Below are 26,487 nucleotides of genomic sequence, written 5' to 3' on the forward strand. Positions count from 1 at the left end.
ATACTGGTGATAATATATCTTATATCTTTGTATACTATTATACTATCATAAATATCTTACAAGAAAATAAGGTATATGCTCACATATATCACATTTTAAATTGGCCAAATTTCAACTGGCTGCATAAAAATAAATATGTAAATTATAAAATCAATTATTTAATAGTGGCACTTTGGAATCTTCATAAAAATGAGTGATAATGTAATTTTAAAAAAATGTATAAGCATTGATCTGGAAATGGAGTTTTAATTCTGTTTTTTATCCTCAGTTAATCTGTTTAGGATAATGGGTTCTATACTATCAATATCCTTTCTGGTTAAAATACTACTTTTTTTCATTCTGTTAGAGAGAGCCACACCATGGAAAAGCATGTTGGATATATTAAGGGAACATTACTGGCAAAATGTCACTACATTATCAGATAGGTACAGCTCTAGCAACATTAGATGAGTTTGCAATCTAAAATTAACTGTATAGATGTTTCATAACTGGCTTAATAATCTGATTCAGAAGAAGAAAGGCAAAGAAATTTTAAAGCAGAAATACTATATGAAATGATAGAAGATGTTGAAGCTTTAGGAACCTTGGGGGCAAGTGATCACACAATATTGAAATTCAACATTATGCAAACACAAGTAGTAGAACAAAGTCAAACTTGAGTCTTGGACTTTAAGAGAGCTAATTTCAGTAAACTTAGAGCTTGAGAAGGATTCCATGGATGAGAATCCTCAAGGGGAAAACAACTCAAGAAGCTTGGGAAATTTTGAAAAGTGAGATTATAAAAGCGCAGTCTAGCACGATACCAATGAAGAAGAAAAATAATAGATCTCAAAAGAAACCAGCATGGATGCATAAAGAACTATCTGACGAATTGAAAGACAAAAAGGACAAGTATAAAAAGTGGAAAGAGGGACAAATAACTAAGGCAGAATATCAGCAAATAGCCTGAGCCTGTAAAGATGAAGTGAGGAAAGCTAAGGCTCACAATGAACAAAGGCTAGCAACAAAAGTAAAAAATAACAAAAAAAGCTTCTTCCAACATGTTAAAAACAAGAAAAAAGTCAAGGAAACAATTGGCCCATTGCTGGGAGAAAGTGGCAAGAAGTGACAAGCAACAGGGAGAAAGCAGATCTTCTTAACTCATTTTTTGCATCTATCTTTACACAAAAGGAAAAAATCCAATCTATCAAAAACAGCACCACGAAAAACAGATTAGAAACACAAGTTAAAATAGGGAAGAAAATGGTAAGTGAACACCTGTCTACCCTAGACAAGTTCAAATCACCAGGACCAGATGGATTACACCCCAAGGTTCTGAAGGAACTGGCAGATGAGATCTCAGAACCACTGAACTATATCTTTCAAAGATCCTGGAGCACAGGGGAACTGCCAGAGGACTGGAAAAGAATTGATGTAGTTCCCATCTTTAAAAAAGGAAAAAAAACAGGTCCAGGAAACTACAGACCTATCAGCCTGACCTCAATACTAGAGAAGATTTTGGAAAAGATAATCAAGCAATGAATCACCGAACACCTAGAAGCAAACAAAGTAATAACCAAAAGCCAACATGGGTTTGTCAAAAACAGATCATGCCAGACTAATATTATTGCATTCTTTGACAAAGTGCCAAAATTAGTGGACCAGAGGAATGCTGTCGATATAATTTACTTGGACTTCAGTAAAGCATTTGATAAAGTAGACCATAACCTACTACTAGATAAAGTAGAAAAATGTGGGTTAGACAGCACCACCACCAGATGGATTTGTAACTGGCTGACCAACCGCACTCAACATGTAGTCCTCAATGGAACTACATCCACATGGAGGGAAGTATGCAGTGGACTACCCCAAGGCTCTGTTTTAGGTCCAGTACTCTTCAACATCTTCAATGACTTGGACAAGGGGATAGATGGGGAACTCATCAAATTTGCAGATGACACCAAGCTGGCAGGAATAGCCAACACTCCAAAAGATAAGCTCAAGATACAGAAGGATCTTGACAGACTTGAACATTGGGCGCTATCTAACAAAATGAAATTCAACAGTGAAAAAAGTAAGGTTCTACATTTAGGCAAAAAAACCCAAAATGCACAGGTACCGTATATGTGGTACCTTGCTCAATAGTCCTAGTGGACAACCATTTAGATATGAGCCAGCAGTGTGCAACAGCTGCCAAAAAAGCCAACACAGTTCTGGGCTGCATGAACAGAGGGATAGAATCAAGATCACGTGAAGTGTTAATACCACTTTAAAATGCCTTGTAAGGCCACACTTGGAATATTGCATTCAGTTTTGGTAGCCACGATGTAAAAAAAGATGTTGAGACTCTAGAAAGAGTGCAGAGAAGAGCAACAAAGATGATTAGAGGACTGGAGGCTAAAACATATGAAGAACGATTGCAGGAACTCGGTATGTCTAGTTTAATGAAAAGAAGGACTAGGGGAGACATGATAGCAGTGTTCCAATATCTCAGGGGTTGCCACAAAGAAGAGGGAGTCAATCATTCTCCAAAGCACCTGAGGGTAGAACAAGAAGCAATGAGTGGAAACTAATCAAAGAGAGAAACAACTTAGAACTAAGGAGAAATTTCCTGACAGTACAATTAATAAGTGGAACAACTTGCCTGCAGAAGTTGTGAATGCTCCAACACTGGAAATTTTTAAGAAAATGTTGGATAACCATTTGTCTGAAATGGTGTAGGGTCTCCTGCCTGGGCAGGGGGTTGGACTAGAAGGCCTCCAAGGTCCCTTTCAACTCTGTTATTATTATTTAGGTGCTACTGACCAAATAAGATGTAGTTGCTTCTAATTTAGGTTTTTCATGTGAAAAACATTGCATTTCAATCAATCCCATAATTGGAGAAACTTTGTGATGTACAAAAGTGCTATTGTTATAACGAAAGCTATCTTTGTTGTGAAATATAGGAGGTAACTTGGAAGACCAAGATTCAGCTTGGGTATTGGATTTAATACTTTGATGGATTTTATTATTAATACATTCATAGTAATTCATATATAACCTTTAAAAATATTTTTTGTAGAAAGAAGTTAATACTGATCAGAAATCCCAGTCCTATATTATGTTCTCATGCTTTCATTTGGTAATAGTATTTTATAACATCAATTTGACCTATTCCATAAAGACATGTACACATTTTTTTTCTTTAGATTGGTCTGGAATATATATTGCTCAGCTGCCTGTATTTTTGAATGAGGAGGTACTTGTTTACAGAACAATCACTTTATCTGGAATTGTGAAATCAAATAAAATTAACTTTGAACCTCAGGTTTTGATATTGACTCCTGTTCCTCTCAATGTTAAAGCAGGAGCAGATGTCTGTATAATTCCCCAGGATTATTTAAGGTAATTTACAATTCAAATTTTTGCTTCATTAGATGCAATTGTTTATTGTGTCTATATAATTTCAAATGGTGAGTTTATGCAATTGATAACAAAAACAATAATTGTAGCAAGTAATGAATTTCAACTAATTTAAACCTTTTCTCATTAACCTACAAAAATATTATATGTGGATATTTGAAATAATGCCAATTAGTTGACATTTGAAATTATTTCATATAAATATGCAAACATACGGGATGCCATATTGTAATTTTTTAAATTATTGGTTGGGTCAGGTATTCATTGTTACTTTTAGCACTAATTGTTATTAGATGATCTTCATTATAGTCACCATCAAGCAAATTAAACAACTGATTTCATTAAAAAATAATAAAAATGCAGGGAGCCGTGATATAGGAGGGAAAACATAAACCTTATATTGGTTGTGCATGTTATTTCTATTGTCAGCCAAATTCATCATCTTGTTCTTTTCTTTTTTAGTTTGTTATCTGCAGTATCTTACATTTTTTAGGTTGTTTGTTACATTATGAAGTCATTCTATAGTTAGGTGGCACCAAGTCTAATAAATAGGAAGAACATTAAAATGCCTCAAATCTAAAATATGTTTAAGACATTAACAGGAATGCATATGACCTTAGTATACTATAGTAGAATATCAGTTTGGTATTGTAGTTAGGGGATCAGGCTAGAAACCAGAAGACTGTGAAGTTTTAGTCCTACTTTAATCTGTAAAGATTCTCAATCATCCAGGCAGGGGTGAAATCTAAAAATTTTCCCTACCGGTTCTGTGGGCATGGCTTAATTGGTGGGTGTGGCTTGGTGGTCAGATGACTGGGTGGGCATGGCCAATAACAATAAATAATAAAAATAATAAACAAAGTATACAAAACAATAAGAGGTACCAAAAACCAACTTTCACACTTTACACACACACAATATAACACAACTGACTCACACACAATGTAAAAGCAGCTGCACTTCACCCAAAATGGCCCCTGCAACAAGCAGGAACCTCACACAGCCACAAAAAGCTCAAAAACCAACTTTCACACTTTACACACACACACACAACAAAACACAATTGAGTCACACACACACACACACACACACACACACACAAAATGCCACATAGAGCTTTGTGAGATTTTGTGGGTTTGTGTAGTTGGAGTGAAACACTACAGAAACACCCCAAATCTCAGAAAGCTGCACAAATATTTTATTTTATTATTTTATTTTATTTATATTTTTTTAGATCAGGGGTCTTCAACCTTAGTAACTTTAAGGTTTGTGGACTTCAATTCCCAGAGTTCCTCAGCCAGCAAAGCAGGCAGATTCAGTTGCTGACTGAGGAGATGGTTTGCAGGCAGGCAGATTCAGTTGCTAGCTGATGCAACTGATGTAAAGCATGGCTTTCCCAGCCTGAAAGGAGCAGTTAATTAGGTAAGTGCCTTATCGCAGCCCAGAACCTCTTAAAAGGAGGTTTTCTACAAGCTCTTCAGCTGAAGAGCTTGTAGAAAACATGTTTTTTAAGGTTCTGGTGATGAGGAACTCAGCTGGGATCGCCAGAGGAGACTTTTAAAACATTTTTTTTTACAACCTCTTCGGTCAAAGAGGTTGTTAAAAAAAAACTTTTTAAGGGTTCTGACGATCTCAGCTGAGCCGCGGGATCATCAAAGGCTTTTTTTTACTTTTAAAGGCATGCTTTCAGCTGAAGAAAAACTGCTTTTAAAAGTAAAAAAAAACACCTCTGATGATGGCGAGGCTCAGCAGAGGCAGGGGGCAGGGCCAGAGATTTTTGCTACCGGTTCTCCGAACCATCTGCCGCCATCGCTACCGGATCGGGCGAGCCGGTCCGAACCGGGAGCATTTCACGCCTGCATCCAGGTCATGGTTTTGCCTTGAGAACAATGCCATTTGTTCCTTGCTGTCACACTATAACACTAAAATCACTAGATTTGTAAAATTTCTCTCATCAGCCATGTACAACTTTTTTTTGTTCAAGTTTCTTACATTGGACTGACTTAGGGGCAGTCACTCTCTTAGATGAAAGAAATAGCAAACCAGTTCTGAAAAACCTTGCTAGAAATTGTCCAAGCAATTGCCAGGATTCAAATTGACCCAAAAGGCACCAAAAAGCAACAATAGCATAGTAAGTAGAGGATATTAAAATTAAGAAAAACAAAAATTACTGTTTAATAGTTTACGAATAAATACTGAAATTATCGTGAATTGAGTGACTATATAGAGTAAGACACATAAATTTGTGTGTATGTAAATGTGTAAAAGTAAAATCATATATTGATCAGTGATGTTTGTGGCAGGAGAAAAAAAATTAGGCACAAAGTAAGAAACTTGAACAAAATGAAGTTGTACATAGCTGATGAGAGAAATTTTACAAATCTAGTGATTTTATTGTACAGTGTGACAGCAAGGAACAAATGGCATTGTTCTCAAGGCAAAAAGGAACTTTGTTTGCAAGTTGTATAAAGATGGGGTGTAAGTTACTGTAAAATGTGGGCTGAGATCACAGGGAAGAAACACAAAGTAAATGGGAAATTTTGATCTGCAAAACGAATAGTTTCCAATAATGCAAAAGGCAAGACATTAGAGTGCAAAGAAAGAATATAAAGAAAGTTCTTCAGAGTGATGGGCAGGTGATGTTCACTACATAATTAAGATCTTCTGCTTGTATATTGCTGGTTATACTGCAGCTTGATATTGACATGCACAGTCCTTTTTTTAATAAAGAATTTGGGGTAGCCAGAATGGACATTTGATGTGATAAAATTCTTTTTGTAAAATCCATAGATCTGTTATTGTCTTATGTAAGTTTCATACACAATATGAAACAATATTCTGCACAATATTCTGAGGCAACATTTCAACCCTGAGGTACAAATATTCTCTCTTATTGATAGTGGATTCTCAGATGCTACAAATTGCCCTCCCATTCTACCATCAGTATACAATGTGGCCTATGTAAGATATAAAGAATGTAATTATATAGGCATCTTAAAAACACTGGCATTTTCAAAGTTGTAGTAATTCTTTGGGCTTTGGTGAATGGTAGTGTCCTCAGATGACATTTTGGAAATAGTAATTACCATCTTGGGTCAATGAAGCAAAGAATCATCTGTTAGGCAATTCTAGGCTCTCCAGGACAACATTTTTGTTTAGCTTATTTCCTTCCTGCCTCTTTTAGAAAAAATATTATTAATGTGACAAAACAAATGTTTGAGGTTTGTGTTAATCCCTTCAATTTCCATTTATTCCTTAATTTACTTTGCCACATTGTTAATTATTTGTAGTAAGCATCAGCAGTTGACTTAAATTAACATTTTATAAAGAGGCATCTTAAATGTTAGCAGTACATATATTATCAGTGTCTTAATATTTTCCTTAAGATCAAATAACAATTATTTTAAAATTTATGACAGACTGTTGGTGCATTCTTATCTTTTACTTCAATCACAGTACTGAATCTAAATTTTCTTTAGTGGAGACCCAAGAAAATTAGGTAGCTTTTATTCACTAAATTACACTGATTTATTTACCAAATTTAGATGCCATCCAATTCCAGAACATCTCTGATTGCTTACCCTAAGAAATAGAAAACAGTAAAAAGAAAATACTATATATTTGAACAACTGTACTCCCTATAAAATAAAACACAACCATCAGGAAAACAAGAAGTTCTTAAAGACTTCCAGAATATCAACATGGTGGAAACCAACTGCATCTCTAGAGATGGTTGGGAAATTCCACAGGGCAAGAACCACAACAATGGAAGCATACTTCCTGAGTCCTGATGCATGACTTTCTTTGATTGAGGGGCCAAAAGTGATTCAATTCTGCCTGGTTTTTCTTGAAGGGGTAAATGCCATGGGAAAGATTTGATCCTTCCAATAATCGAACTCTATATTTTTTCCCTGTTTTTACATATTTGGATCAGTTACATTATTTTGTAGATATTGGCAATAGAAGGGATTCAAAGAATGATTCAACATTGCATTGCTGAATCATTTTGCATTGTTTATGAGACTTTGAACCAAAGTTTCTTAAATCATGTGGAATTGCACCATTCAAAAAGGAGGAAAACAAATCCACTGAATGTAACCTTGACTACACCAGAAGTTGTTCTTTGGGCCAAACACTGAATACAATTCCAAGCTAATTTATAAGTGGCATTATAACTCAACAAAGGAAAGCACATTATTATATTATACCATGTAGGTTACCTCACTTTATATTTTACTGTTTAGGAATCTAGGAATATAAAAGTATAATTAAAATGTGTAAAGTTAAATATAACTTTCAGTAACTTTCCTTTAGATCTAGCCATTTTAACAGAGATCTTTATTGATAACTTACATTTTACTGTGTTTTTCCTTTTAAAATTACTGTTTTAAACCAATGATGAGATAGGTGTCAAATGAATTTAATAAATTGTTAATTTAAATCCTGTTATTTTGAAATTTCATGTCTTATTTTCTTGATTTTAACAGGCCATCAGTTTTACAAGTTGAAATTCCAGAACTTGATTCTGGAGATTATGATGGTGGTGGTGGTGGTACTAGTGCTCAACAGAGACATCCCTTAACAGTGCACTTCCCAGAAGGCAATAGAATTGAAATAACACCAGAAGGAAAATGCATTGGATTCAGCTGCCACATCAATTTCATTTCTTCAAAACCATTGTCTTTTTTGAAGAATTTATTCTTTGTTGATGAAGAAAGAAACAGGTAGCTGCAATATGACTTTTTAGATAATTAAGTAACACATTTCAAGGCTCAACATTACTTTATTTTACTTATATGAAATTATATGCATAATTTGAAATGTTTTATTTACCCATATTTTATTGCTAAGGGACGTGGTGGCTTAGTGGCTAAGATGCTGAGCTTGTCAGCGGTTCAAATCCCTAGTGCTGCGTAACGGGGTGAGCTCCTGTTACTTGTCCCAGCTTTTGCCAACCTAGCAGTTCAAAAGCACATAAAAAATGCAAGTAGAAAAATAGAGAGCATCTTTGGTGGGAAGGTAACAGCGTTCCGTGCGCCTTTGGTGTTGAGTCATGCCAGCCACATGACCACAGAGATGTCTTCCGACACTGCTGGCTCTTCGGCTTTGAAACGGAGATGAGCACCGCCCCCTAGAGTTGGGAACAACTAGCACATATGTGCGAGGGGAACCTTTACCTTTACCTATTTTATTGCTAAAATACTAACAATTTTGGCTAGTATAAAATAAATAATTTAATACTACTTACTTTAGAAGAGTGTCAGCACATACCATCTGCTATAGGTTTTTGTTCAAAAGTTAGTATATAGAAATACATGAGGGGAATTATTCATTCTCTCTGTGATATAATAATCTTGAGTTAAAAGTGAAATGGTAGTAGTGGCCTATATAGAAACTCCATTTGAACTTTAAATTGAATGATTAGAGCTATAAAACTTTATCATTACAGTTATCCAAGATCAAAATATATATATAAGGTGGTCAAAATTCATCACTGTTATTGCTGTACACGAATTGAACTAGGAAAAAAATCTAATATATTCACTGTAACTGTAGTCGTTATTACAAGGAAATCAGTATTATGGGGGGAGGTAAGTATTTTTGAAAGAGATTTGATCAAAATAGGAAGTGTCACATAATATTCCAGTTTTTTTAAAAAAAATACATTTAACTTAAAATGCACTGAAAAGCAGTTTTGGTTTCCCAGCTTTCAGCTAGTCAGTTGATTTACAATCCTTTAATAATTTTACATTCCACAGTGAACAGTTCTCTTTCCTCTTAGATTGACAATCTGTTATAAAAGTAATGGTGACAACCATGTTTTATTTACTTGCAAGCATTTTCCATATAAAATGCAGTGTATGCAGTTCTGCATGGAGGCCAGGATAGTGAGGAAACTGAGAATTTAATTATAAAATTCTGCTAATGGCTAGGAAATATTCAACTATATTTTAATAACAATTCTATTTTTAGATTCTCACTTCAAGTGTCTGCAACCGCAGAGAATTGCCTTCTTACAGTGTATCCCTACTTGGCTTGCCATCTTACTAACCAACAAATTGTCTTGGAAAGTGGTGAGTAGTTTCTGTTTTGTTTTTATATTATTTTGATTAGTATTGCTTCAAATATTTGACAAATTCAGTGTGCTATATCAAGACTGCTTTTTTTATTGTTTTCGGTCACCAAAAGTCCTTAGATTTTACACAAAGTACATCCTGATGCTTGGATATGTGAGACGGTACTGAAAGTTATAAAAGTAGATTTGAAGAGTAATAAATGATTGAGAATGCTAAAATAAGGCTGGTAGACACGAAACAGTGGGATGAAATAAGAAATAAATAAGATTGCTATACACAAAGTTTAGAATGGATGTTAAAGTTAAGTTTTCTAGTTCCAAAACAATGATTAATCTACGTTTTCTACAATGCTAAAACGTAATGCAGAAATATAAAATAAGGATTAATAATTTGTTTAAATGAAATTAATTTGATGTATCTTAATCATTTTAAGTATTTTACAGCTAGTTAGAGTCTAATGCTTTTAGCATTAGTGTTTAAAGAATTTTCACTAATTGAAATAGTTCTTTTTTCTTTTTAAATTACTAAGAAAATTTATATTCTTACTTTCAAAAATTCCAAATTATTTTCTTAGCAACTTACTTCCCTGACATGCTTAGATCTTAAGAATTTGTCATGAATGTGATGGATTAGTATTAGCTTATGCTACTTTGAATTCATGATATATTTGTGTATAATATACAGTTAAATATTTTAGAATGTACTTTTAGAATGAACTGAATCCTTCATGATGGTTTTTGTGTGTGTTTCCATCATACTTAGATTCTAGTAAGATAATTTACAGCACTGGAGATACTTTACAACATCCATGCTATATTCCTGGAACATGCATACAGTCTTCTTCCAGTATTTTTGATCCAGTTACCAACTCTGATTATGAAAATTCTGTTTCAGGTATAATTTACAAATGATCTCTAAAATGAAGGAATGATTAAGAAATATGGTTGAGTTTCTCAAGAGTTATTTGAAGATTGTAAATTCTGTGCTTCTCTCTAAGACTTACAGCTGGCTATAAATGGCATAGTTGTTGAACAAGTGAGATATCTATTTGGGAGGCCTGATTTATATAGCAAAGAAAAGTTCTTTAATCAGATTTTACTTTGCTCAGTTTTCAAATATACACTAATATTAAATAGCTCCATCATTGGAACTAAAGATGGTAAATAACTTTTCAATACTTATTTTTGGTTGTGATATACCAAAATAGTATAATATAATTCTCCACAATGAATGTTAAAAATTATATTGAAAGTACCAGTTGTCATTTAATGTTTTATTAATATTAATATCTGGAAGAACAATGATTTCTTTGGAAGATTTCTGCCAAAGAAAAATTATATGAAGGAAAGTACTGTTCAGGTACCATCTGGTTTATTTAATTCAAAACCAGTTCTTTGAACCTTGCTTGGGAATTATTAGTCAGCCAGTGGAACTGATACAAAGAAAAAAAATGAAGCTTAGTTGCTTTTTGTAATAGTTTCAAAGGGAGACCAATATATAATGAATTATAGCAATCAAGACAATTAAGACATGGTTCGTCATAGTATATCAGAACATTTCATAAAATATTAATACCAAAATGTCAGTGTTCCAAGTAACATCCCCAACGAAAGAAGACTCTAAGACTTGAAGTTCCTCAAAGTTCTATTTTATTAGAGATGTCATATTGGCACATCTGGGAAAACCCAAATCTGAAAGCTTCCAGGTTATTCCCACCCAAGTGAAAGTCCACGTCCCTGCCCAGCACCCACATGTCCATCACATAGTCCAATCAATACATCGTCGCAGCTAGAGATGCCTCCCATTCCAGCCCTCCAGGTGCAGGGCAAGATGTAATAACAACAACAACAACAACAACAACAGAGTTGGAAGGGACCTTGGAGGCCTTCTACTCCAACTCCGTGCCCAGGCAGGAGACCCTACACCATTTCAGACAAATGGTTATCCAACATTTTCTTAAAAATTTCCACTGTTGGAGCATTCACAACTTCTGCAGGCAAGTCGTTCCACTTATTAATTGTTCTAACTATCAGGAAATTTCTCCTTAGTTCTAAGTTGCTTCTCTCCTTGATTAGTTTCCACCCATTGCTTCTTGTTCTACCCTCAGGTGTTTTGGATAATGATTGACTCCCTCTTCTTTGTGGCAACCCCTGAGATATTGGAACACTGCTATCATGTCTCCCCTACTCCTTCTTTTCATTTAACTAGACATACCAAGTTCCTGCAATCGTTCTTCATATGTTTTAGCCTCCAGTACCCTAATCATCTTTGTTGCTCTTCTCTGCACTCTTTCTAGAGTCTCAACATCTTCTTTACATTGTGGCAACCAAAACTGAATGCAATATTCCAAGTGTGGCCTTACCAAGGCATTATAAAGTGGTATTAACACTTCACATGATCTTGATTCTATCCCTCTGTTTATGCAGCCCAGAACTGTGTTGGCTTTTTTGGCAGCTGTTGCACACTGCTGGCTCATATCTAAATGGTTATCCACTAGGACTCCAAGATCCCTCTCACAGTTACTACTATTGAGCAAGGTACCACATATACGGTGCCTGTGCATTTTGGGTTTTTTTGCCTAAATGTAGAACTTTACTTTTTTCACTGTTGAATTTCATTTTGTTAGATAGCACCCAATGTTCAAGTCTGTCAAGATCCTTCTGTATCTTGAGCCTTTCTTCTGGAGTGTTGTCTATTCCTGCCAGTGTCATCTGCAAATTTGATAAGTTCCCCATCTATCCCCTTGTCCAAGTCATTGATGAAGATGTTAAAGAGTACTGGGCCTAAAACAGAGCCTTGGGGTACTCCACTGCATACTTCCCTCCATGTGGATGTAGTTCCATTGAGGACTACACATTGAGTGCGGTTGGTCAGCCAGTTACGTATCCATCTGGTGGTGGTGCTGTCTAACCCACAATTTTCTACTGTCATTGACTCTCTGAGAAAGGAATGTTATTATGACTATATATCACCCCTGCTCCATACCAGGGGTCTCCAACCTCGGCAACTTTAAGACTTGTGGACTTCAACTCCCAGAATTGAAGGTTGGAGACCCCTGCTCCATACAATCCCCCTCCCAATTTCCCACAGTAGTAAATGTGGCAGGCCTGAAGTCCCAATAAAAAAGATCGCTTCCAGGCCTGAAACAAATTTTATTTTGTGCAAAAGATTTTCTGGTAAGAAACAAGTTGCTAACCCTTCACTAGATCTAAGAATACTTCATAGTGAAGGATCAGAGTGAATATAACACTTCTAATAGCAGCTGAAGATTCAAACTGAGATCATTGCTAATTGAAATGAACAAAATGGTTTCCAGAAGCTAGATTACTAGAAGCCGGCATGGGCTTTTTAAAAACTGGTCATGCCAAACAAACCTTATTGCCTTCTCTGATAACGTGACTAAATTAATGGGTCAAGGAAATCCTGTGAATATAGTACAGTATACTTAGGCTTCAGTAAGGCATTTGATAAAATAAGTCACAGCTTACTTATTGGAAAGAGACAATGTGAGACAGACTGTATGATCACCAGATGGATTTGCAATCGGTATTTAACATGTAGTCTTCAATGGAACTACATCTATGTGGAGGAAAGCAAACAATGGGTACTTCTATTTTGGGCCCAGTTCTCTTCAACATCTTCATAAATGACCTAGATCAAGGGATTTAAGGGATGCTCATCAAATTTGCAAAAGACACCAAGTTGGGGAGAATTGTTAATACTTTCAATGATACTCATGGTTCAGAAGGACTTTGAGAAACTTTTTTTTGTAAAGTTTTTTTTATTTTTTGTACACAAACAACAACATACAATACATCTTTTCTGAACAAAACATCGGGCAGGTAGATGTTCACATCCAATTAGATCTTTCCAACACTTCTTACATGCTTTCATCAATATATTTTTTCTCATTTTTATTTCCCTATTTGCATTTCTCTTAAAAGTCTAGTCTTACTCTCCACCCCCAGTTTTAATCTTTTATCAAATTATCCCTCTTCCCCCCCTTTTTTTCTACTCCCATCCATGTTAAACCCTTATATTCCCATTTACTAATTATATTCTATTCCATATTCCACTCGACCTTGACAGACTTGACCATTGGGCAAACTAACAAGATGCAGTTGTTGGGGATGACTTCCGGTTTGGCATTGCTGCAGAACAGTCGTAGGGAGAGTGGCTCTGCAAACCTAGGCTGAACCTTCCTCATTGGGGGGCCTTTAAAGGGCTAAAGCCACCCTTAAGGGGTGATGAAGAAAGGAAGGGAGCCTTGCAGGTTGCGGAAAGTGGTAACCCTCCCATCCTACAACAAAGAGGAGAGGCAGCCATTATGGCCACCGTGAAGCTGGGACAACCAAAGAAAGAAATGAACTGGAGCGGTGTGTGAACAGTGGACTGGAACTGGATGAGGTGATTTTCAATTTCTATACAAGTGATTAAACCCCAAAGAAAAGAAACTCCAAATAGAGAGACTTTCTGAAGTGATAAAAAAGAGAGAATATATTTTTTAAAAAATACAGAAAGACTGGACTTGAATACTTTATTGGCAATATTTTGAAAAGGCATTTTAAAATGCTGGAAACATTTGGTTGATTATTGGAAAAAACTGCTTGAAAAAAATTGGAAATAGATTTTCAGCTTTTGAATTGGATATAACATTGAAAACAGGGGATGGTGCCATCTTCTGGTGAAAGAAAGAAATACATATTATTTTTACAAAGCTGGGAAGGTCCTTGAAACAACACCTGGGAGACTATTTTGTTTTCTTTTTTTCTCTTTGCATAATGTCTGATATCTATTTGCTTCATGGGCTAAGGAGGAAAACATTTTGAGACTTATGAAGGTTGCTAAGTAAAGTGGCTTACAAATATCTGGAATTATCATTGAAACTAAAGACTTGACTACATGGCTTATGAAGATATGGGCAAACCTGTTGGATCATCTAGGACTATAAATATTGTCTGATAACTGCATAAGGAGGTGAAAGAAGGAAAATTAAAGAAAAAAAAGACTTATTGGGAAACTTGGAAGGAGTAAACGTGACTGGTGGAAGATTACAAAAAACTACAAATACTGTGTATCCTGAGGAATGATTTTGGGACTAAGAATTGTTTTAATATTGGCTTCTTGGTGTTACAAACAACTGAAAGTTTGGAACTTTGGTAGATTATTGAGTAACCTTGTAACTTATTAAAATAAGACAACATGCTTCAACAGAGAAAAATAAGTATATTTCAAAAAGAAATATTATTGATGTTTCAAAGTATTCATGAAACCATAACAAAGAACCACAGGGAGATAAAGGATTTTATACATGATATAGTTGTGAGACCAGGAAATGCTCAGCAAATGACAATGAAAAATGAACAGGCAACTCTGGAAATAGAGGAGAAAATAGAACGAACAGAGGAAAGGACAGAGCTGATAAAACAACAAATGAAGCAAAAAGACAAAGAGAAGGAAGAGATAATCAAAATGGATGAAATAGATCAAGCAGATTACACACATCAAGAGATCAAAAAATAGAATTGGATAAATAGAAACACATTCCTGAAGTGAGGATAGAGACACTGATAGACGTAGTGAAGGTTTGGCAGTGAGAGGTAGAAGTAGAGATACAGGGAATATTTAGATTAAATATGAATGATGCATGGAGATTCAAAATACCAAGGGAAAAGTATGGAAAGCAGGCCACAAAATCAACAAGAATTGAAAAATAAAATGAGCAAGAGATGATGGATAGAAATAGAATATTAATATAAAATTTGTGCTAGTAAGATTTAGAATAGAGGTAGAAATTAGAAAGAGGGAAAATACTGTTGAGTATATTCTTATATAATATTTTAAAATCAGTATATAGATGAATAGATCAGAAGTTGAAAGATGATTGTATTATGTATACTTACATAATGTTATTATGGTTATTAGTAATGAGTATTAAAATGCTGAATAATTAAATGATGAAGGATTATATACATGGCGGAGCAAATACTACAATGCTAACAACTTTATTCATAATATTTATAATGTTACTATAATGAGATGAGTATGATTAATGTAATTTATACAAAATCCCAAGGGAGCAGTATGGAAAACATTCCAAAAATCAACAAGAATTGAAATATCAAAATGAGGAAGAGATGATGAATAGAAATAGAATACCTACTAATATAAGATTGTGTTATTCAGAATAGAGGTAGAAATTAGAAAGGGGGAAATATTATGCATATTTCTATATAATATTCTAAAATCAGTATGTAAAGGAAGAAGTTGAAAGATGAGTGTATTATGTATAATGTTATTATAATGATGTAAGTATGATTAATGTAACTAGATTACTAAAATGGTCAATATTATTACTATTATTTGGTATCAAAACTAACAATACCCAGATGCCACACAGTTCATGTATTCAATATTTACATATATTTAAAAATAAAAAAATATACAAAAAAAGATGCAGTTGTTGGAGAGTGTGAAGAAAAGTAAGAACCTACACTTAGGAAGCAAAAACCAGATGTCCAGGTACAGGCTAGGCAGTACCTGGCTCAAAAGTAATACCTGTGAGAGGGATATCAATGTCCTGGTAGACCACCACATAAATATGAGCTATTAGTGTGCTGCAGCTGCCAAACAACAACAACAACAACAACAACAGTAATACAGCTGCATCAACAGAAATGGCATCAAGGAGATCCAACCTGGAAATAAGGAGGAATTTCCTGACAGTAAGAACAATTAATCAATAGAACAACTTGCCTCCCAGAGTTGTGGGTGTTCCATTGCTGGAGATTTTCAAGAAAAGATTGGACAAACATTTGTCCAGAATATTATAAGGCCTTTTTCCTTGGGCAGGAGGTTGGACTGGAAGACTTCAAATGTTCCTCCCAGCCTTACGCTTCTATGTTTATATGAAATTCTGCTACAATACCCAGATTTCATTTCAATATAATAATGTTCATCCATCCTATTTCCAGCACTAATCCACCCATATTTTCACAAGAGAATCCAAACAATTTTTTCTTTTTTTAAAAAAGTTTTTGATTTTGAACACATTAAAACATAAGGCAACCATACAACATTTATATACATATCACTGTTTCTTATCAGCTATTCAAAGCAGTCCTTTCTTACTATTTATACATATTTTAATTCTATCTTATTCTACTTTTCATCTACATTTTACCCTGTTGTTCAATTTTCTTATCTTTCCTATTTTCCAACCATTCATACCATCTACACCAGACCTTATAATATTCTGTATCCTCTTTTTCTTTTGTGAGCTTATCTTTTGTGAGCTTATCCATCTCTGCACATTTTAGGATTTTCTTAATTAAATCTTCTTCTGTTGGTGGGTTCTCCTTCTTCCAATTTTGCGCGTAAGCTATACATGCTGCTGTTAATATGTGTAGTATTAAGTATTGTATATCACTTGTATAGTTTTCTGTTGAGATCCCTAATAAGAATTATTCTGGCTCTCCCTTTATTGATTCCTGTATTATCTCCTCTAATTACGTTTTGATTTTAGCTCAGAATTGTTTTGCCACCGGACAGGTCCACCAGAGATGATAGTATGTTCCATAGTTACTCTTACATTTCCAACACTTTGGTGAGTTACTAGGGAACATCTTTGCTATTCTAGCTGGCGGAAGATGCCATCTGTGAAACATTTTCATCTGGTTTTCCTTGTATGCTGTCGATATTGTCAATTTCATGTTTGTTTTTCACATCTTTTCCCACTTCTCTAGTTCTGTTGTATGATTAAAGTTTCTTGCCCATTTAATCATAGTATCTTTCACTATTTCCTCTTCCATTTTATACCGTAACAGGAAATTATATGTTTTACTAATTAATTTTTGGTCGTTCCCATATATTATTTTATCCAATTCATTTTGCTCCAATTGTATCTGGTTAGTCTTTATATCTTCTATATATTTTGATCTAATTTGGAAGTACGTCCACCATTCAACTTCCCTATTCAAATCCTGTTCCAATTCTTGTTTTGTTTTTAACTTTACCAATTCATTTGATATATCCCTGTACCTAATTATTTTAGTCCAATCTATTAAATTTGGATGTGTTAGTGTTTCACTGGGGGAAATCCAAGATGGTATATTCGTATAGTGTTGTTTTTTAATTTTATTCCAAATTATTAATAATGAATTCCTAATTATGTGTCTTCTAAAATACCCATGGGTTTTATACTTTTCACCCCACAAGAATGCATGCCATCCTACCTGTAGGTCGTGACCTTCTATTGTTAAAATTCTTTTGTTTCCCAGCTCCATCCATTCCTTTAACCATGTCAGGCATGCTGCTTGATAATAGATTTCCCAATCTGGTAGGGCTACTCCTCCCCTATCTTTGGTATCCTGTAGGGTTTTTAATCTAATTCTACGCTTTCTTCCTTGCCATATAAATTTTGAGGTCAATCTATTTAATGAATCAAAGTACTTTTTTTCTATTCTTATCAGTATAACCTGGAAGAGGAACAAGATTTTGGGCAAGATATTCATTTTTATTGCCGCCACTCTTCCCATCCATGAATTTTTCCAATTTTTCCAATTTTCCAAATCTTTCCCAATTTGCAGTATTAATTTGTCATAATTATCTTTTTTAGTTGAGGAATCTCTTGCTGTTAGCCAAATCCCTAGATTTTGTTGTTGTTGTTGTTGTCTGAATGTTCATGCTATTTTCTAATTTTGTCTCTTGTTTTTTTTGTAAGGTTTTTTATTAGTAATTTGATTTCTTCCTATTGATTTTTAAAACTGCCACTATGTCAAATTCTTCTATTTTTTTAAACAATTTGGGGCCTGGTTTTAAGGGTTCCTCAATTATAAAAACCAAATTGTCTGCGAAATCTTGCAGTTTATACTTCTCATTTTTTATTTTCAATCCTTTTATCTCCCGATCCTCCCTAATTTTTTTTAAGAGTGGCTCCAATGATAGTGTAAAGAGAAGTGGGGAAAGTGGGCATCTTTGTCTTACACCTTTTGTTATTTCAGATCTATCTGTCATGTCTTGGTTAATAATCACGCTTGCAGTTTGCTTTGAATATATTTTTCAATCATCTTTTCAAATTTGAATCCAGATTCCATTTTTTAAATTTGTTGTATCATAAATCTCCAATTCAAATTATCAAAAGCTTTTTGGGCATCAAGGAAAACCAGTGAAGCTTGTTTCTCTGGGTGTACTTTATAATACTCTTATATGTCAATTATGGTCCACGTATTATTTTTGATTTGTCGACCAGGCAGGAAGCCATTTTGATCTGAATGTATATATTTATCTAAAATTGTTTTTAACCTTTCAGCAATAATTGAGATATATATTTTATAGTCAGAATTCAATAAAGGGATAGCCCTGTAGTTTTGTACTAATTGCTGGTCTGTGTCTTCCTTAGGTATAAGTGTAAGTAATGCTTCTGTCCATGTTTGGGGTGTGTTTGTATGTTGTAATGCTTTGTTGAATATTTCCAGCATTAATCCTTCTGTTTGTTTTTGAATACTCCTATATAGTTCAACTGGTATTCCATCTGGACCAGGCGTTTTATTGTTTTTTTGTCTTTTTATTGCAATTCTGAATTCTGTTTCAGAGATTGGTCGGTTTAATACTTCTTTCTGTTCTTCCGTCAATTTGCATACATTAGTTTCCTCTAAATAATTTTGAATTTCTGCTTCTGTCGTTTCTTCCTGTGTATATAGTTTCGAAAAGAAAGTATGTACTATTCATTTCTTCTCTTTTGTATTGAATTTTCCCTTCCTCATCTTTCAAATGTTGAATCGTTCTTTTATCTTTTTTCTTTTTTAATTTATAGGCTAACCATCTGCTTACCGTGTTTGCATGCTCAAAATAATTTTGTTTGGCCATCTTTATTTTCAATGCCTCTTCCTCTTGAATTATCAGATTTAATTTATGTTTAATTATTCTCATTTCCTCTTTTATTTTTTTTATTTTGGGGATCTTTTTGCAATTCTTCTTCTGCTTTTTTAAGTTCTTCTTGTAATTTGTTTTGGTGGGAACTTTTCTCTTTTTTTGTCATATATGCAATCGTCATCCCTCTAATATATGCTTTTAATGTGTCCCAAAGATTTCGGATTGACGTATCTTCTTTTTTATTTATATTTAAGAAAATCTCTAATTCTTTTTCCAGGAATTTCTTATATTCTTTCTCTTTACATATATTTTGGTTTAAGGTCCATTTTTTATATCTTTTTTGTCCTTTCCACTAGATGATTATTGGATTATGCTCAACCCATTCATTTGTTCCTATTTCTATTTTTTATATTTCTATTTGCAATTCTTTTGTCATCCAGGCCATGTCAATCCTGGACCACGGTGATGGGGATGGGAATAATATGTATATTGCCTTTCTTCTTTGTGAATTTCTCTCCATATGTCTCTTAACCCTAGTTCTAATGCCATGTTAAAGAATTCTTTGGGTAATATTTCCTTCTTTTTTTAATTTTTCTTATTGTTATGGTAATTTCTTTTACTATCAACTATGGCATTATAGTCTCCTATAATACATATATTTTTTATTTATTGTTCTGTTATTGTATTGTGCAATGTTTTGTAATACCCCTGTTGATTTTTATTTGGAGCATATACAACTACTAATAAAATTTGTTTATATTCCATGTCTAGTTTTATCATCAAAGTTCTTCCCTCATCATCTGCAGACACTAATTCTAAATTAATTTTTTCTTTTATATACACTGCTATTTCTCTTTTTTTCTTTTGTGATAATGATAATATAGACTTCCTAATTTCTTATTTTCCAATAGTTTTTTGGAATCCTTTTTTTTATATGGACCTCTTGCAAACAAATCACATCTATATCTAGTTTTTTTAATTTTGTAAATATTTGTGTTCTCTTGTCTGTGCATTTAAACCGTTAATGTTCACTGAAGATAGGGATAATGCCTCTTCCATATCCTACTGTGTTTGTTTCTCGGTGTTTCTTGTTTTGTTTTTTTCTCTTTTTCTTGCTCCTTCTCTTTCTTCTCGTTGCAGCTGACTGTACCGGGGTGCCGGCATCCACAGCCACTTCGTCTTGGAGGGATTGAGCCTGTTTCTCCCCATCCAGACCCGTATGGCTTCCAGGCACCGGGACAGCACTTCGACAGCTTCGTTGGGGTGGCCTGGGGTGGAAAAGTACAGCTGTGTATCATCAGCGTACAGATGGTAACTCACCCCAAAGCCACTGATGACCTCGCCCAGTGGCTTCATATAGATGCTGAACAGGAGAGGCGAGAGAATCGACCCCTGAGGCACCCCACAAGTAAGGCGCCTCGCGGTCGATCTCTGCCCCCCTGTCAAAACCGTCTGCGACCGGTCAGAGAGATAGGAGGAGAACCACCGATAAACGGTGCCTTCCACTCCCAAACTCTCCAACCGGTGCAGCAAGATACCATGGTCGATGGTATCAAAAGCCGCTGAGAGATCTAATAGGACCAGGGCAGAGGAACAACCCCTATCCCTGGCCCTCCAGAGGTCATCCACCAACGCGACCAAAGCTGTCTCTGTACTATATCCGGACTGGAAGCCGGACTGGAACGGGTCTAGATAGACAGCTTCATCCAGATACTGGGGAAGCTGCCATGCCACCACACTCTCTACAACCTTCGCCACAAAGCGAAGGTTGGAGACTGGACGATAATTTCCTAAAATAGCTGGGTCCAGGGAAGGCTTCTTGAGGAGGGGTCTCACTACCGCCTCTTTCAAGGCGGCGGGGAAAACCCCTTCCAACAATGAAGCATTAATAATTCCCTGGAGCCAGCCTCGTGTCACCTCCTGTGTGGCCAGCACCAACCAGGAGGGACACGGGTCCAGTAAACATGTAGTTGCATGTAACCTCCCCAGCAGCCTGTCCACATCCTCGAGAGCCACAGAATCAAACTTATCCCAAACAACCTCAACAAGACGCATCTCCGTCATCTCACTTGGATCATCACAATTTTGGTCTAAACTATCCCGAAGCTGAACGATTTTATCGTATAGATAACCGTTAAACTCCTCAGCACGTCCCTGCAAGGGGTCATCCCGCCCCTCCTGATGGAGAGAGCGGGTCACCCAAAACAGGGCGGCCGGGCAGTTATCTGCCGACGCAATGAGGGTGGAAACGTAAGAACGTTTCGCCTCCCTCAGTGCCACTAGGTAGGTCTTAGAAAAAGACCTAACTAGTGTCCGATCAGCCTCGGAACGGCTAGACCTCCAGGTACTCTCTAGGCGTCTTCTCCGGCATTTCATCTCTCTCAGCTCCTCAGAAAACCAAGGAGCCAATTGAGATCTACGCCGGGTCAGAGGCCGCAAAGGCACGACACGGTCCAAAGCCCCAGCCACGGCCTGTTCCCAGGCCGCAACTAGTTCTTCAGCCGTGCCGTGGGCAAGATCCTCAGGGAACGGCCCAAGCTCCGTCAGGAACCTCTCAGGGTCCATCAGGCGCCTGGGACGGAACCAACGCATTGGTTCCATCTCCCTGCGGTGGTGAGCGGCGGTCCGAAAGTCCAGGCAAAGGAGAAAATGATCTGACCATGACACAGGTTCCGTCACTAAATCTCCTAATTCCAGATCATTAAACCACTGTCCAGAGATATAAATCAAGTCCAGTGTGCCTCCCCCAATGTGTGTAGGGCCATCAGTTACTTGAATCAGGTCCAAGGCCGTCATGGAAGCCTGGAACTCCTGGATCGCCGTTGATGACAAGCCAGCCGATGGCAAGTTGAAATCCCCCATGACCAAAAGTCTGGGAATCTCAACCGCCACTCCGGCAAGCACCTCCAGCAGCTCAGGTAGGGCTGTAGTCACGCAGCAAGGAGCCAGGTACGCGATCAACAAACCCATCTGATTCCTATGGCCCCACTTCACAAGGAGGGATTCACAACCGGCTATCTGAGGCACAGTGGACTCCCTCGGCTCTAGACTTTCTCTAATCACAGCTGCCACCCCTCCACCCCTACCTTGGGCCCTCGGTTGATGGAATGCTCGGAAACCCGGAGGGCACAGTTCAACCAGGGGTACGCCCCCTTCTGTGCCTAACCAGGTCTCCTTAATGCCCCTAAAGTCCGCGGCCTCCCTCTGAATAAGAATTTTATACATTTCTATATATTTGTTATATACATATTTTACATTTCTAGATCTCCTCTCTATATATTGTTCTTTATTTCTAGTCTCAAGCCATTCATACCATTTGTTCCAAATTATGTAATAATCTGTCTCTTCTTTTTCTTTAATTTCTTTTGTTAATTTGTCCATCTCGGCACATTCTAAAACTTTTTCTATTAATTCTTCATCTGTTGGTGTCCTTTCCTGTTTCCAATTTTGTGCATATATTATTTGTGCAGCTGTTATGATGTGTAAAATCAGATATTTTATTTCTTTGGTGTATGTTCTCATAAATATTCCTAATAAAAATGTTTTTGGCTTTCTTTCAATTGGTTGAAAGAAATTATTATTTTTTCTAGCTATTTCTTTATATTTGCCCCAAATTTTTTGCCGCCGAGCACATCCACCATAGATGGTAATATGTTCCATGAGTTTTCTTACACTTCCAACATGTTGAGGTATTATTTGGGAACATATTTGGAAGTCTTGTCAGTGGAAGATGCCATCTATAAAACTTCTTCAGCTGGTTTTCCTTGTATGCCGCGGATAATGTTAGTTTTGAATTTACTTGCCACATTGTTTCCCATCTCTCCAAATCTATTGTATAATTAAAGTTCTGTGCCCATTTAATCATTGTGTCTTTCACTATCTCCTCTTCCATTTTGTATTGCAATAAAAATTTGTATTTCTTACTAATTAGCTTCTCATCTGTCCGTAGTATAATTTTATCTAATTCACGTTGTTCTCTTTGTATTTCATACGTTTTTGTATCTTCTTTATATTTAGATTGCATTTGTATGTATGTCCATCAATCTATATCTCTGTTTATTATTTTATTTAATTTTGTTAAATTTGGGTGTTTTAATCCTTCTATCGGAGAAAGCCAAATTGGTATTTTTGTATAGTGCTGTTTTTTTAATTTTCAACCAAATCTGTAGTAATACATTTCTTCTTTTATGTCTTTTGAAATAGCTATGTTATTTCAAAATGTGTTTTATATTTTCCATCCCAAAGGAATGCGTGCCATCCCACTTGTAAATTATGCCCTTCTATTGTAATATTCTTTTATCCCTTAATTGAATCCATTCTTTTAGCCAAGTTATGCCAGCAGCTTGATAATATAGTTCCCATTCTGGGAGTGCTACTCCCCCTGTTCTTTGTGTCCTGTAAGAGTTTAAGTTTAATTCTTGGTCGCTTTCCCTGCCATAGAAATTTGGCTGTTATTTTGTTTAGTGTTTCAAAGAACTTTTTTTCCAATTTTATTGGTATGACCTGAAATAGGAATAACAATTTTGGCAAAATATTCATTTTAATGGTGGTGATCCTTCCCAATAATGATATCTGTAAATTTCTCCAATTATCCAAATCTTTCTTAAGATTTGTAAAACTTATCTGTTTTACTATTTTGTCATAATTATCCCCTTTGATTGAGAAGCCTCTTGCCATTAGCCAGATCCCTAGGTACTTTATTTTGTTGGTTACTTGAATTTGTGTATTGATTTCCAAAACTTTTTTCTGTTTCTTTGTAAGATTTTTAGTTATTAATTTTGATTTATTTTTATTAATCTTAAGTCCTGCTACTTTTCCAAATTCTTCTAATTTCTTAATTAATTTTGGTCCTGATTCTAGCGGATTTTCTACTATAAACACCAAATTGTTGGCAAAGGCCTGAACCTTATATTCTTCATTTTTTATTCTTAGACCCTTTATTTCTTGATCTTCTCTGACATTCTTCAAGAGCATCTCCAGCATTAATATATACAAAAATGGAGAGTGTGGGCATCCCTGTCTTACCTCTTTTGTTATGCCAAATTGTTCTGTGGTATTATCGTTCATAATTACTCTTGCCGTTGTTTTGTATAAATTTTCCCTATCATTTTTTTCAAATTTTGTCCTGAATTGAATAAATTTTAGTTGCCCCCTTAAAAATTTCCAATTCAAATTGTCGAATGCCTTTTGGGCATCAAGGAAAACCAGTGAAGATTGTTTTTCTGGGTGTGATTTGTAGAATTCTAATGTATTTATTATTATTCTCATATTATTTTTGATTTGTCAGCCTGACAGGAATCTATTTTCATCGGGATGCATATAATTAATCAGAACTTTTTTTATTCTTTCCGCTATAATTACTGCAAATATCTTGTAATCGGTATTTAATAAGAAAATTGGTCTATAATTTTGTATTAGTTGGTGATCCATATCTTCTTTGAGAATAATGGTAATTATTGCCTCTGTCCAAGTTATCGGGATTTTTGCATTTCCAGAGCATCATTATATAGTTCTAGTATTATTTCTCTCAATATTTCCTGTGAGTTTTTATATATTTCCACTGGTAGTCCATCTGGAGCAGGTGTTTTATTATTTTTTTTGTTTTTCCAGTGCCAATTCAAACTCAAGTTTAGTTATTGGTCTATTTAATATTTCTTTTTGTTCTTCTGTAATTTTATTCATTTCTGATCTTTCTATATATTGTTTAACTTTTTCTTCCTCTGTGTCTTCCTGATTATATAAATTTGAAAAAAAAGTTTGGATAATTTTTTTTTTAGATTCTCTTCTGTACTGCATTACCCCATTCTCATCTTTGAGTTGGTATATCATTCTTTTATCTTTTTCTTTTTTCAGTTTGTAAAAGCATACATAACCTTTTCAAACTTGGTGTCAGCAGAATTCCATAAAGGATTGCCAAAAGTAACAATGTAGCTTCTTTTAACTTTGAACAACTAAATCTACTTTCTATTCTCTTTTTTTAAACTTTACCTAAAGTTTTAATTTTTAGGTCATTCAAATATTGTCGTAGGATTTCATTTTTCTTCTTTGTACAGGGTTCTTCAAGACTTTAACAAGCCTGTTCTGTAAATTCCATAAGAAAAAATGTCTAGGTTACTCTCTTGGTTTATCATTTGTATTTGCCCTTTTGAATTTTAAAGCAGCAATAAAATCCTTTTCTAGATCTTATAAAACATTCTTTTCCAAGTCATTTGCCTGTCAGTTTTAAATGTATTTTTGATATCATCTCTATCTTGTCAGCTAAAATTTGTTTGATCATTTCAATACATCTTTTGAATAACAGTCTATCCATAGAAAGAAACACCTTTACCAATATTGTTGATATTGTGGCTCCTAATTTCTGACTTCATTCTTCAAAAGGCTCCTTCAGTATTTTCTTTGTTACTATTCCTGTATAGTAATTCTATTACATAGAAACTGTGATTGATTGATTGATTGATTGATTAGGTATATCATCAATTTTATCAATCAAATAAAGACATATTCATAATCAGTCTAACCTATCCAATGTGAAGCTATGAATTTTATTTTATTGGATAACTACTTATATTTCCAAAGTAAGAAATACTTTACTGATTATTGGAGCATAATCACATATATTTGGAGATATCTGAAGTATTTGATCTTTTTTTCAACAAAAACTGAATGTTAAATAACTAAATAATATGTAATGGCTTGCTAGAAAGTGGTACAATGATAAATAAATTACTGTATTTTTATGCAGAACTGAAAAAGATTCTTGAAAATGAAAACATAAAGAAGCGAGAGGTTATCATCCAAAATAAATGGGTTAAGAGGAATACATCTGATGAATTAGTTTTTTCTGCAGAAGACACAGCAAAATATACTTTCTTCCAGAAAATTGTAATGGCAGCTCAGAACTGGTTTACCCTTTTTGGTTGGTCTAAAGGACCAAATCCAATTTCAATTCCATATTCTCTAAGACGGTAAGAGCAGATTGTTATCACAGACAACTTTTTTTTAAAAAAAAATGAATGCTTTATTAAACTTAGGAAATATTTTAGTATGAGTTGGAGAAAAGATCAGTGATTTATATTTATAGTTGTAAACTAGACAACCTTTGAATTATTGGGTCATTGTTTCACTGGTATTTCCTTACCAGATTTCTCAGTGTTTT

At 35.1% G+C, this 26,487-nt stretch overlaps 1 protein-coding gene across 1 annotated transcript in view; it reads left to right on the forward strand.

Moving 5' to 3' along the window:
• The window catches only part of CFAP47 (cilia and flagella associated protein 47), a 284,879-nt gene that overhangs the window by 116,890 nt on the left and 141,502 nt on the right, over positions 1-26,487 (forward strand). The window contains exons 25-29 of the mRNA XM_058184444.1: positions 3,168-3,363; positions 7,869-8,105; positions 9,355-9,455; positions 10,221-10,352; positions 26,074-26,296. Coding sequence (XP_058040427.1) covers positions 3,168-3,363; positions 7,869-8,105; positions 9,355-9,455; positions 10,221-10,352; positions 26,074-26,296 — 889 coding nt within the window. The remainder of the gene's footprint in view (positions 1-3,167; positions 3,364-7,868; positions 8,106-9,354; positions 9,456-10,220; positions 10,353-26,073; positions 26,297-26,487) is intronic.

This window comes from Ahaetulla prasina, chromosome 5 (genome assembly GCF_028640845.1).
Source record: "Ahaetulla prasina isolate Xishuangbanna chromosome 5, ASM2864084v1, whole genome shotgun sequence".
In the NCBI taxonomy this organism is placed as follows: Eukaryota; Metazoa; Chordata; class Lepidosauria; order Squamata; family Colubridae; genus Ahaetulla; species Ahaetulla prasina.